We start from the raw sequence: 14559 nt of genomic DNA, 5'->3' as shown, positions 1-14559 counted from the left end.
CTATAAATAGTATCTATAGTAGGCTATATCTATAGTATCTAGTATATATATATATATATATATATATATATATATATATATATATATATATATATATATATATATATATATATATATATAGATATTAGAGCTGTCAGTTAAACGCGTTATTAACGGCGTTAACGCAAACCAAATTTAACGGCGTTAATTTTTTTATCGCGCGATTAACGCAATTATTTTATAAAAAAAAAAAAAAAAAAAAATTTTTTTTTTTCTTTGGCTCAAAACAAAGAAGCAGTAGCCTGACTGCTATGTTGAAATGACATTTTTTCAAAGCAGTCGTTTAATTGCACTATAGGCTCTTTTTTTGTATCGTCCTGTTTTGATCAGTGTATATGCCAATGTTTTTATCAATAAAAAATGATTTGCACAAGGCAAGCCGATGCACTTCACCATGTTGATAAGAGAATTAAAATGAGAATTATGGGACAAAAAAATCAAGGGATATTTAGCCTAGAAAAATAATTTGCGATTAATCGCGATTAATTAGAGTTAACTATGACATTAATGCGATTAATCACGATTAAATATTTTAATCGCTTGACAGCTCTAATATATATTATTAGTATCAGCTATACAAACCTTGTGCGTTTGTCTCTTCATGATGGGATGGACAGTTTATGTTGCCATGGTGATAGAGAACAGATAAGATTAGTTTGATTGTCTTTATCTGTTTATGTGTTAGGGTTTCCTTGGAAATCCCTTTATGTGTAATAATAGTGGTTGTAAACGTTCTTCAAATTGTTCCTGTTCTGTTTACAGTGGTGGTTATATGCCTTCTTGTATAATGGTCATTCTGACTTATTATCCTCTAACTTTGGACTGGTTTGGACTGGTTCCACAGTTGATGATAGGTCTGAAGCTTTTAGGCTCACACCTGTCTTCACTCCATAGAGACAGTTTGTAGCACTGAATCAAATGAACATCCAATGATTAATCAAAGATTAATGAATCCATTAATCAAGCGAATTAAATGAACCGGATGCCACTTTGAAATATTCATCAGGTATACCTGCCAGCTTTAAGAGGCAATGGAAAAGGCGAAACATGGAAAATAATAAAGACGAATTATTTATAAAAATGAATCATAAAAATTATATATAAGTTACATTTCGGTCTATATTCTTATTATTATTATTATTATTATTATTATTATTATTATTATTGATTATTGTTAAGATAAGAATACCAATAGTTGAACGAGCAGGCGAATAACTTTTTTGAAAAGATCTATGATTAATCAAGTGAATAAACCAATGCAACAACGCAACGGTGAGGTAATGGCCCAAACGATGAGCTGTATTGTATAAACTACTCCCCCCTCCACAATGCTCCGATACAGTGTCTACTCTACAGGCCTGTCTATCATGTTTATACTTCGATGGGAAGGACAGAATGAGTTGTTCGACAGCTCCCCGACTTCCGTGCGTCATGCGTCTGGCTTGTCAAGTTACCAAGGTGTGGCCACTCACCCCTCAGGTGAGCGGAGCACCCAGCGGACCCGGGACGCAAACGCACGTTTTAATTCGAAACACCATTTTACGCATACATGTTACGCACATGATGTTGAATTTAAACATCCAATAAAGTAATTGTAACCCGCTGTGTTGTTGTTTCCATTTCGAGGGACACCACCTACCGTCCCAGCGCCCCGGCAGGGTGGGGTCACGGGGGGGGGGGGGGGGAGGGGATAGGGGGCGGAGCTCCCCGTGGTGACGCTTCTACTCATTGTTCAGCGGAGCGTCGACGCAGCGCGAGAGACAGTCTGTGGAGCCGACACGAACCTGGAGTAATCTGCAACCTCCCTTTAAACTGCGAAAAGGTATGTTTCATCGACTTGGTTTAGTTTAGAAATGTGCACGGATTCGTTTTATTTACCTTACGGCGAATTTAACTGTTTTGTGTTGTTCTCTATTGTGTGAGTTGTTTGGAGTTCGCTGATATACTCACTACTGCCGCAAATGTCCATGAGTGATACTTTAGGTGATACTTTGTAGGTTTTGTGAAATACAATCTACCTGTTCGCTGAACCTACACTGTTGGGGCCCCATTTCCGCATGCCGAGGGCCAGCCGGGCGCAGCGTAAAACCAGAGTTTGTAGTAGTAGTAGTAGTTGTGGGACGGCGAGAAAGTGGAATCACCCCGAAACTCATACAACCTATACGGGCTACAGGGGGAACCAGTCTGCGTAATGGGGTAGACCTGTACCGTGAGGCATGGATTGGTTTGACTCGATCAGCTGAACGTCAACAGACTGGGAAAGTTTATTGGTGAACAGAAGCGGGCTGGTTCTAGTCCCGCTGCGCTTCAGGGGAAACCAAGTTGAGTCTTCTGGTTGTTATACACGCACTATGTTCAAACTCTTTTTTTTTTGGTAAAACAAAGAAAATAGTGATGCGTGTTATTTTATAATACATTGATTTGAACTGTATCGTGCGTCATGAACCAAGTGCAGACATAAATATGTTGGAAATATTTTTTTAATTAAAAATATGATCTTGGCTTGATAGTATATGACGGTGCGAACAACAGTATGTGCTTGCGTGGTCTTAAGGTATCGCTCACCTAAACTATACCTATGCTCACCTATACACCAACGAGGGATTTGACCCTCCTGGTTGACTTTTGAATTGATTACCGGTTGGTGCGTCATGACCCCCGTTGGTCTCTCTCCATGTTGTGTTGAAGCTTGGGCGGGGCGTAGACATGCTTCCACATGCAGAATGTGTGTCGATGAGTAATGAAACTCTGAAGTCTCCCTGATCATTCACAACTGTCCCCGAACTTCCATTTCTTCTGCATCACTGTTGTCGTCAGCTCCGGTAAGGACCCGATGATGCCTTGAGTTGTTGCCAAATCCCTCCTGATTTCGTTGTCTTTACGCTCAACTTGACTCACAACTCCCATAAGTCTGCATCACCGCTCTTCTGCTATCTGGCACAGGGGCGGGAGGAAATGTTTCTGAGTCGTTCTTTATTTCATGAGTAAATCCAACAAGAAATTGACACAATTCCCATTCATCCGCTTTAGAAGATTAGGTCCCAGGGCTCACAGGCCAACGTTTGATCTTCATTTGTCCCCACTAGAGTCACGAGGACAGTAGTGACAATTACAAACACAGGCGGCATACAAATAGTAAGTCAACAGATGGAACTGGTGCGGCTGTTATATTAAAGGTGGTCAAACAGAGTGAACATTGTGGTTGTAGTTCATAGCAGACACCTGCAGGCCACCTGCTGTCTGAAGCGTCACCACATTCACATTCCTCTCTACTACCGGGAACCTCGCTCCTCCCGGCCGAGGTGGTTAAAGTATGTCATGTTGAAAACTGCATGTCAGTGCAATCCTGCCAGTTGGAGCCTTTTAGCAAGCTGGCCCTGGGTGCCTGCCACGCTGGGGGGGGGGGGGGGAGATTGGGAGTTGAGGTTGGTGACTGGTCATGCAGCTACAGCTGTGGTCCCACTGATGATAATCCTCAACTCACACGCACGCACGCACACACTCGGACTTAATTCTGGAATATTGTCCTACATTAGCAGTGAAAGGTCTCAGAGATGGTCTGGTTTATAAATAGGGGGGGGGGGATTACTGCATGAATCTCTGAGTCTTCTTTGTCTTGACTTGTTGGGTTTAATTCCGTGTTGTTGAGCACGCTGACGGGAGGCGCCTCGCTTCAGAGCGCTGTGTGTTCTACCTCCGAACCACATGCACACGCGTATGTTGACGTGTTGCCGTGGAGACCAGGTGTAGGGTTTCCCACCGAGAGGGAAGGTAGTGTGTGATGGCACCACCGTATTCTGGGAGGAGTCGAGTTCCAGCAGATTACCGAGGGATCTCCGTGGATAACGAGGTCGGCCTCCAGCAGATCTTTAATCAACCCTGTCTTCATCTTCACCAGCGGCCGCGAGCCCTGAAGGAACGGGCATGCGGTCCGGAGAGGGCATTCACTCGTTGATGTTTTGGCCGCTCGTGCAGGACTGACAGTCAGCCGAGGCCGACGTCCTTTGCTGTAAACGGATTGTATTTTATCTTTGGTTCTCTTTTGAATTCCTGGTCGTGTTTCTGTGAGGCCTCAGTCGTCATGACCTCACACGTCCCAACCGGGTCATTGACACGGCCACGTGAAGCTGAGCTAGCTCCCAGTGACCCACTCTCACCCCTCTCACCCCTCCACTCTCACCCCTCTCACCCCTCCACTCTCACCACCCCTCTCACCCCTCCACACTGACTCACCCACTCTCACCCCTCCACACTGACTCACCCACTCTCACCCCTCCACTCTCACCCCTCCTCCTCACCCCTCCACTCTGACCACCCCACTCTCACCCCTCCACACGGACTCACCCCTCCTCACCCCAAGGCTCCCGTTAACCGCAGTTAAATTAATAATTGAATGCGACAGCTCTCTCTTGGTGAAACAGAAACGCCCTACAATGCCCCCCCCCCCCTCCCAGTTCTGGTCCTTTCTGTATTCTGATGGCGAGCTCCACAACCGGTACCCGGTCAGAACTGTTAACCACGCACGCGCGCGCACAGCGTCCAGACTGTCTGCTGAGACAGACGCGACTGTCTGTCGCGTCTCCCTGATGCCTCAGCACGCCCAAGAATGTTAGGGAGTCTCTGTCTGTCTGTCAGCCGCTCTCCAGCTCTGCCTCAAAACACAAGCGTTACAGTCGCTTAACTGGTCTGTGGTGCGCTTCCACGCACAGAGTAGAGAGACAGAGTATAGAGACGCAGACAGACGCACAGAGTAAAGAGACACAGACACACAGAGTAAAAAGACACAGACAGACACACAGAGTAGACACACAGACAGACACAGAGTAGAGAGACACAGACAGACACACAGAGTAGAGAGACAGACAGACACAGAGTATAGAGACGCAGACAGACACACAGAGTAAAGAGACACAGACACACAGAGTAAAAAGACACAGACGGACACACAGAGTAGACACACAGAAAGACACAGAGTAGAGAGACACAGACAGACACACAGAGTAAAGAGACAGAGACACAGAGTATAGAGACACAGACATACACACAGAGTATAGAGACACAGGCAGACACACAGAGTAAAGAGACACAGACACACAGAGTATAGAGACACAGACATACACACAGAGTATAGAGACACAGGCAGACATGTATACACACAGATTATAGAGACAGACAGACACACACACACACAGAGACACAGACGGACATACACAGATTATAGGGACAGACCGACGTACACAAACAGCGAGCATAGATACAGACATGCATATAGAGACAGACGGTGTGTTGAGTCCTGCGGTGTCTCTCAGCGTCTCTGTAACCGACTCGTCCAGCCCACAGTCTCACCCTGGTGGGAGAGGGTGAGGGAGAGGGTGAGGGTGGGGCTGGCAGTGCTCAGCAGCAGAGTACTGCTCATGTTTGCCTTTGGGTAGGGAGGCTCGTCAACGAGAGTGGAGCTCGCAGGAACAGAAGGGCGTAAGGATACAGCGATGTGATCGGTTATTTCAGACAATAGGTCTCATCTCCACGAGCTAGTTTAGACCTGAACACTCATCCAGTCATCATGACACACACACACACACACACACACACACACACACACACACCCCTAGCAGCAGCACTAACACATGCACTTGTTAAAATATTCATCATCTGTCTGAAGGCGTTAAGATAAGTGGAAACAGCTGTGGAGAGCGAACCCTCAGACCCAGAGCATCGAACCCTCAGACCCAGAGCATCGAACCCTCAGACCCAGAGCATCGAACCCTCAGACCCAGAGCATCGAACCCTCAGACCCAGAGCATCGAACCCTCAGACCCAGAGCATCGAACCCTCAGACCCAGAGCATCGAACCCTCAGACCCAGAGCATCGAACCCTCAGACCCAGAGCATCGAACCCTCAGACCCAGAGCATCGAACCCTCAGACCCAGAGCATCGAACCCTCAGACCCAGAGCATCGAACCCTCAGACCCAGAGCATCGAACCCTTAGACCCAGAGCATCGAACGGGACGTGAGCAGACCTCAGCGAGCAAATAAAGCTGCTCTCTCTGTGTGGTGTCACCAGACTGGTTCCCTCCCAGTTCACTCCTCGGTTCCTCTTTAGCGTTCCGGGACGGCCGCTAGTTGCTCCACCAGAAGGTTCCGGTCCGTCTCTCTCTCCGCTGTTCTCCTTCCTTACACACCGTCCTCAATACCAACAGTTACCTTCAGGGCGTTCATCAGACGCTTCTACCCTGACGTCCATTTGTCAGAAGAACGAGAAACAACACTATATCTTTGTGGGTACAGTGAGGACGTTCATAGAACCAAGTGCCAAGCACTAACTATAACTAGGTTAACCACTACCCGTGTACAGCAGAGATAGCCAGGATAAGACGCTACAGAATGCTAAGTAGTACTATTGTTAAATGCAATCACGTATGTGAGGGGTGTTCAGTAATGTGTTAACCCCCCCACCCCACCGCCCTGGGGGGGGGGGGGGGGGGTTAACTATCGGACTCTTGGCTGCTCTCCCCTGAAACTCACTAAAGGCTCTTTATGTGTCGGACTCTGACGGCTCTATACCCTCCTGTGAACCGCCCATTGTGCAGCTGATGTTTAGTCCCGCCGTGGCCACGCCCCCTCTCTCCCCTTCCTCCCCCTTTCTGTGTCACACCCCCTTTCTCCCCCTCTCCTGTAATCCGACCCCCTGCACTCGACCGCCTCCTCCCCTGAGGCCGCCGCCCCCTTCCCCTTTGATTCCCCGATAGTCGCCCACAGGGAGTCTCCCCCACGGCCTCCCTCCTCTCCTCCTCTCCTCCTCTTCCTCCTCTCCTCCTCTTCCTCCTCTTCCTCCTCTCTGTATCCGCCCTGATCCAGCTCCTGATCAGAGCAGTTCTTTTAATGCCCGGGTGGACACACCCAGCGTGTGTTTAGTTCAGTCCCAGACCGTTTAAGTGGCGTGCACTTAACTCAGCTTATGCAGCACGCTGAACTCTCACAGCTACTTTACACGGTTTATTCTTTATTTAGAGATGGCTCTGATGGGATGAATAATGAATGAGTGAATCCTTGTAGTTGATGTTTACTTCCTTTTGGAGCTGAACTTTGACCTGAGAGATTGGTTTGTCTGGAAGCTCCGCCCATAACGAGCGAGGCATGAGTCAGACTGATGATAGAGTTTACCGGAATCTGAACCGATAGCGCCTCGTACCGTACCACAGTCAGCTGCTCTCTGACCACTTCCTGTATGCACCGCCACTTCCTGTCAGCGTCATGGTAACTCCCATTAGTCGCCCATCTCTCTGCTCTGATCAATTTAAACCAAGCAGCCAATCAGCTTCAGGCCGCCGGCACACCTTCAGAAGAGGGGGGGGGGGTTTGAGTTTGGAGGAGGGGAGGAGCCTGTTGAGGGCGGGTATTTTCTCCCACATCCCATAAATGTGAAGAAAGCCTCACTGTTGTCCCCCCCCCCCCCCCCCCACCAACAACACTCAACAACATACATCAACAGGACAGTAAATACATCAAGACAGGGCACAGTACAACATGCACTACTCCAACAAATACAATGCACCACATAGACACTGGAAGGACACGATAATCACAGCAACACCAACAGAGTAAACCCCCACACCCACCCGGGGGCCCTCAGAGCACCACATACTAACGCATGGCTGTCTGTTCTTTCATCGAACACAAGTTTGGTCCTGAGAGATAATTATTGAAAAAAAACACTACTTGCACGCTTTCATCTGTGGACAAATTCAGTTTCTGTGGGGTGGGGGTGGGGGCGGTTAACAGACTACATGTCTGTTCTGCCTGCCTCGGAGCCATGGATTTGGGTGTGGCAAGCTGGTTCAGGGCGTGGCAGGCTGGTTCAGGGCGTGGCAGGCTGGTTCAGGGCGTGGCAGACTGGTTCAGGGCGTGGCTGGCTGGTTCAGGGCGTGGCGGTGTGTTTGTGCAACCATGGATTTCTCAACTCCTCTCTCTCTTCGCGTCCAGACACGGCCGCACACGTCATGTCAAAAGGTCTTCAGGGGTGCATGAGGCTTAGGAGGAAAAGCGGGTCGGCTGGTAACCGGAAGGTTGCTGGTTCGATCCCCGGCTCCTCCTAGCTGAGTGTGGAGGTGTCCCTGAGCGAGACGCCTCACCCTGACTGCTCCTGACCAGCTGGCTGTCGCCCTGCGGGGCTGACTCCGCCGTCGGGGGGGAATGTGTGAATGTGAGGCAGTGTTGTAAAGCGCTTTGAGCGGCCGCTGGTTAGAACAGCGCTGTATGAATGCACTCCGTTCACCGTTTCAGCTGTAAGGTGTGTTGAGCAGAGGGCCTCGCCCGCATACTGCACTGCGCAGCACACGGGTGTTATCAGGACGCGCCCCGCGGGGGAATGAGGGAGGGCGGGGGGGGCCGTCTCCTCTCACTCGTCTCCCGGTCACTGGTGGAACGGCCCAGCGGTCAGTCACTCTGAGACATAGCTGAGCGAAGCGTTGTGTTCGCTGGCTGGGAGGGAGGGGCTCGTAGGAACAGGGCGGGGATGTGATGAAGTATTCAGGAGGAGGAGGAGGAGGAGGAGGAGGAGGAAGAAGAGGAGGAGGAGGAGGAGGAGGAGTGACACGCGGGGAGGGGGTGTACCGAGTGCCCTCAGAATGTCACACCAGGGCTCTGACCGGCTGGCCGCCAGAGAGGACTCCTTTATTTATTGGACTTCCTATCTGCGTTGTACTTTCACTCTTATGAAGCTGGGATCAAGGTGCAGTCAGGGTGTCAGTCATTAACAGAGTCCGGCCGAGGCCTCTGGGTAACGACTCCATTGATCAGCAGAGCAGGGGACACGTTGTCAATAACAACGCTGAAAGGGAATCAGGAAGTATCAGGAGTACTGGAACCTATTGGTGACCGTCGCTACGAACCCCGACCGGCGGCTCGAGCTGGTGAACTGAAGCAGCCAGTGGGCTGATCACCCGTTACCGTGGCGATATGCTGAGTGGGTCAAAGCACTGCCGTCGTTGGCTGAACACACACACACACACACACACACACACACACACACACACACACACACACACACACACACACACACACACACACACACACACACACACACACACACACACACACACACACACACACACACACACACACACACACACACACACACACACACACACACACACACACACCCACACACACACACACACACACACACACACACACACACACACACACACACACACACACACACACACACACACACACACACACACACACACACACACACACACACACACACACACACACACACACACACACACACACACACACACACACACGAGAGAGAGAGAGAGAGAGAGAGAGAGAGAGAACTGGTGACGTTTGGTCATTGGTGTGTGTACCATTTTCTTGGCAAATACAACTACTGTTATTATATTCATAGCTGAAAGAAATCCTCATCATGCGTCAGGATTCGGGAATGTGCTACTTATCCTTGCTGATAAAAGCGATTTTATTGGATGTTATCAACGGCCTCACAACAGACTAGGCACCAGTTTACATCGTACCTCTTCAACAACCACATTGGTTTGCATTTTGTTAATGAAAATGGGATCAGAAGCAAACCAATTATAAATGTAGTTAGTGAGCGGAATGTGTGGAGCCACACCCATCCCTTTGGCCCCGTAGACGTCGCATCTTATCCTCGCTATCTTTGTTGTATACGGGGAATGGGTTAACCTAGTGATTGTTAGTGCTTGTCCCTCCCTTGGTTCTACGAACAGCCTTACGGTAACGACGGAGATATATTGCTGTTTCTCTTTCTTCTGACGTGTACTTATTGTGATTGGCTCTGGATAATGGCGTCTGCTGAACGCCCTGATGGTACGCCGGGTTCCCGCTGTGCTCCCCCTCCCTGTTAAGGACGAGTCTTCTGTGGGGATGGATGGGGAATGCAGAAGGGCTTTTAAGATAAGGGGAATATATTTAAAACAGCAGATTATACACATCGGGCCCCGATGTGTTTGGGGAGGTTAGCCAAGGGCCGCGCAGATAACGACCCTCCGGGCGTTGGATAATGTCCTGTGGTGCTCGGCCTTCTTCTAGAGCTTTCTAAAACCTTTGAGAGCTTTTTTCTAGTGCCTTCTTCTAGAGCTTTCCAAAGCGTTCTTCTATCTAGAGCATTCTTTCGTACGAAGCTCCAGGCGTAGAACTGGGCAACCTGCAGCCATTTGTAGTGTTAAAAGTTTGTTTATCTGAGTGAGTTTAGGATTAAACGAGAAGTTAAACTAACGGGTTCCACTGCAAGATGCACACTATCACTGATGCAGAAGAAGTTACATTTTTCTAAAACATCTGCTTTAATAGCTGTCAATCATTTGTGGCACTGAAACAATATATATTCAAGTAGGATAGTTTCAACCTGATTACCAGGTTTTAGAAAAACAAACTGCGCATCTTCACTCTAGCCATTTTGGCATCGGACACAATAGTCCCAAGCGGCCATTGAATGGTTCTGCTTAACTCTGGTTCCAACCGGCCAGTCAGAGCACCACTCAGTACCCTGTGTGGCACTCGTTCTAGAAGCATCCAGTCACACAGACACCACAGCGCTGAGCCTTTGTGTGACCAGCGAGGAATCCGGTCACTCCCCAGAGCCAGAAAACATCTTAAACACTGCTCGCCAGTACAGTGGAAACACTGTTGGCCCGCACGCTGCAGACTGTAGAACCCTCCCCGAAAACACACGCTGAGCCCGCTGCCTCAGTAAGGGGTCTGCCAGGCAGAGGAGCGCAGGTAGACGGGTAGGCAGATAGACATGTAGGTAGGCCAAGGAATTTCAGCAAACTTTGAGAAAGAGCTTCTAAAATAAATATCTTACAGTAGCTTTAATAATACGATTTGTAATGAAGTTCCTCAACTTTGAACGTATGAGAACCTATAATGGGAAACGCCCTCATTGCAAAATGTAGCAGCCTGGCCCCATTAACGAGCATGCAGGGCCCCATTAACGAGCGTGCAGGGCCCCATTAACGAGCGTGCAGGGCCCCATTAACGAGCGTGCAGGGCCCCATTAACGAGCGTGCAGGGCCCCATTGACGAGCGTGCAGGGCCCCATTGACGGGCGTGCAGGGCCCCATTGACGAGCGTGCGGGGCCCCATTGACGAGCGTGCGGGGCCCCATTGACGAGCGTGCGGGGCCCCATTGACGAGCGTGCGGGGCCCCATTGACGAGCGTGCGGGGCCCCACCGACGAGCGTGCGGGGCCCCACTGACGAGCGTGCGGGGCCCCACTGACGAGCGTTCGGGGCCCCACTGACGAGCGTTCGGGGCCCCACTGACGAGCGTTCGGGGCCCCACTGACGAGCGTTCGGGGCCCACTGACGAGCGTTCGGGGCCCCACTGACGAGCGTTCAGGGCCCCACTGACGAGCGTTCAGGGCCCCACTGACGAGCGTTCAGGGCCCCACTGACGAGCGTTCAGGGCCACACTTTGACTCAGCGGAGAGGCTGGAAAGGCAAAGTTTAGGCCACTGTTGCTGGGCAACAGGCAAAGTAGAACAATCAGGAATACTGTACAAGAGTTGCATTTCAGAGCGAAACTTGAGAGAGGAGAGTAGAGGGAGAAATACGAGCGGACAGGATTCAACCTGCTGTACGTAGCGTGAGAGATGTCCAGGTTTGGAACACTCCCAGTATTCGCCTGAGGGTGTGTGTGCGTGTGTGTTAGTGTGAGAGAGAGAGTGATGACTCTCCCAGCCCTAGTCACAAACAGAAACCAGCCCGGCCGGTTTGAACACCGATACTCTGCGTCAGCATACAGTCTAGCTCTCTCCTGTATGGGCGGAGGCTCCGGGGTCAGAGGTCAACGGACTGAGTGACGGCATTCCTGTCCTAACCCCCCCCCCCCACGCTGGCCAGCTGCCCCACACACACCTTGTTGACATTTTGCGAGCAGGGTCACAGAAGTAGATTTTAACTATTAGCTCCCGAAGGGGAAGAGGTCTAGGAATGATCCTGTTTTTTTTTAATATTCGTCCAGCTTTTTGAAAAGTTGTAACTTTTATTTCTTAACCAGAGAACATTGATTAACGCGGTTTTGTTTTGTGTGCTCTGTGTAGGACGGTTCCCCCTGCTGTTTGGTTCTGAGACTGCAGGAGACGCTATGGCAATGTCAAGTAAGTGAAGTGGTTGTTTACCGTCTGGTTGTTGATGTCGATTATCCGTTCTTAGTTCCTTCACTTTTGGAATGCAGCCTTCTGGTGGTGGGGGTCTGTGAGTGAGTGAGTGAGTGAGTTCCTCGGGGTTCATGTGTTCATCTGTTCTAGTGGAATCCGACGGGAGGATGAAGGTGGAGGAGTGGCAGCACTCGTACCACGGCGACTCGGGCATCCAGTCGGGGGCCAACACGGTGCGAGAGGACGACGGGGACTACGGGACCTCCAAATACACCACCGTCACCACGACAACCGTCTCCAGCGAGTACCCAGAAGGTACCAGACAGCCTTCATGTGCAGGAAGTCGTGTGACCTCATGAGTATTGTCGCCCTTAAGTCGAGTCTAAAGCCCATTCCAACCCCACTGTCCCTCCTCTCCTCTCTCCTATCCCCCACATCTCTCCCCTCTCCTGTCCTCTCTCCCTCTCCTCCCTCCTCTCCTCCCCCCTCAGACCTGGACGCCCAGTACACCCTGACCCGCGCCCAGCGTGTGCGTAACGCCATGTTCCCCGAGACCCTGGCCGAGGGGACCACCATCCTGTCCACGCAGACGGACTCCACCCAAATGACCAACGTGCAGAAGCTGGCGGAGCCGTCTCAGATGCTGAAGGTGGCCATCATCCACCTCATCAACTACCAGGACGACGCGGAGCTGGCCACCCGGGCCGTGCCCGAGCTCACCAAGCTGCTCAACGACGAGGACCAGGTGAGGAAGAGGAGGGTCTCCCTGACGACCACGACCTGCTTCTGATGCCTCTCTTCCAGTTCCTCAGAAGCCACATTTATCTTTATATTTACCTTCTGGGCGTTTAGCAGACGCGTCATTCCACAGTTACAATAAGTACATTTGTCAGAAGAAAGAGAAACGACAATATATCTCTGTCGGTACAGTAAGGATGTTCATAGAACCGAGTGCCAAGCACTAACCATCACTAGGTTAACCCTAACCCCGTATACAACAGATAGCTAGGATAAGATGCTACACAACGCTGAGAACTATTTTTAAGTGCAAGGACGTACAAACATGCAATAAGTAGATAAGCACGGAGTCGGCCACGCAGGGCAACAGCCAGCTGGTCAGGAGCAGTCAGGGTGAGGCGTCTCGCTCAGGGACACCTCGGCACTCAGCTAGGAGGAGCCGGGGATCGAACCAGCAACCTTCAGGTTACCAGCCGACCCGCTCTACCTCCAGAGTCTTCAGCATGCGTTCCTCCATTTTAAAAGCCCAATCGCAGTGCTCCCTTCTGCTCCGCCTCTAACCCACCGCCCCCCCCGTCCCCCAGGTGGTGGTCAGCAAGGCAGCGCTGATCGTGAACCAGCTGACCCGCAAGGAGGCATCTCGCCGCGTGCTGATGCAGTCGCCCCAGGTGGTGGCGGCCGTGGTGCGCGCCATGCAGAACACCAGCGACATGGAGACGGCCAGGGCCACGGCCAGCATCCTGCACAACCTGTCCCACCAGCGCGAGGGGCTGCTCGCCATCTTCAAGTCAGGGGGGATCCCCGCCCTGGTCCGCATGCTCAGGTAAGGCTCTGACTCAGGTAGACTCAGTAGGCTCAGACTCAGGTAGGCTCTGACTCAGGTGGGCTCTGACTCGGGTGGGCTCTGACTCGGGTGGGCTCTGACTCGGGTGGGCTCTGACTCAGGTGGGCTCTGACTCAGGTGGGCTCTGACTCAGGTGGGCTCTGACTCAGGTGGGCTCTGACTCCGGCTGAGCTTACCTTAATTTCCGAGTTCAGAAATTAATAAAATAAGGCGTTCTTGAGAGATTTCCCTGCTCCTCAAGGGGGCGCTCAACACACGAACGAGGAAACTTGAACGGACCTTAACTAACCGCAGACGAGTAACTGAAAAACTCAGTCTGGACCGTGGATCAAGACAGAAGTCCAGCACCTGTTCGCGGTCATTTAGCATTCGTCGTTAGACATATCTTGTGATGTATCGTTATACACTGCCGCCAGTGCCTCTCCAACTGATAGCAGGTGTTATCTCCAACAACCTCCATTTGTTTATGTCGCTACAAGGACGAACAAAATGGCGTTCTCGTAGCGTCCCGAGCCGTCTGGGTCAGAGCCAGGGCCGTAGACCTTATCAAGGGAGGCTTCGCTTCGCTTCTTTTGTTATTCGCGCTTTCTTTAGCATAATACTCGCCGGTCGATTCAATTACTAACTTCAGAACATGCTAATTTACATTTATAATATATGGTAATAGATCGTAATCTAGCATATTTATTTTCCTGTGTTAAACTAGCTAGTCATGTGATGGTATCGGATCGGCAAACAGACTTGCGTACTCCGATTCCCGGTGCTGCGCTTTGGGCATTATCGGAGGA

At 50.6% G+C, this 14559-nt stretch overlaps 1 protein-coding gene across 2 annotated transcripts in view; it reads left to right on the top strand.

Moving 5' to 3' along the window:
* Positions 1 to 1735: 1735 nt before the first annotated feature.
* LOC115540345 (junction plakoglobin) overlaps positions 1736 to 14559 on the top strand; it is a 21366-nt gene continuing 8542 nt past the window's right edge. For both annotated transcript variants that reach the window (XM_030351526.1, XM_030351525.1), the window contains exons 1-5: positions 1736 to 1861; positions 12133 to 12189; positions 12340 to 12504; positions 12681 to 12934; positions 13512 to 13750. In XM_030351526.1, the coding sequence (XP_030207386.1) occupies positions 12177 to 12189; positions 12340 to 12504; positions 12681 to 12934; positions 13512 to 13750 (671 nt within the window). In that variant the 5' untranslated portion in view covers positions 1736 to 1861; positions 12133 to 12176. The remainder of the gene's footprint in view (positions 1862 to 12132; positions 12190 to 12339; positions 12505 to 12680; positions 12935 to 13511; positions 13751 to 14559) is intronic.

This window comes from Gadus morhua, chromosome 3, assembly GCF_902167405.1.
Source record: "Gadus morhua chromosome 3, gadMor3.0, whole genome shotgun sequence".
Classification (NCBI taxonomy): Eukaryota; Metazoa; Chordata; class Actinopteri; order Gadiformes; family Gadidae; genus Gadus; species Gadus morhua.
The sequence above is the reverse complement of the archived record's forward strand: the minus strand, read 5'-3'. Positions and strand labels throughout refer to the sequence as shown.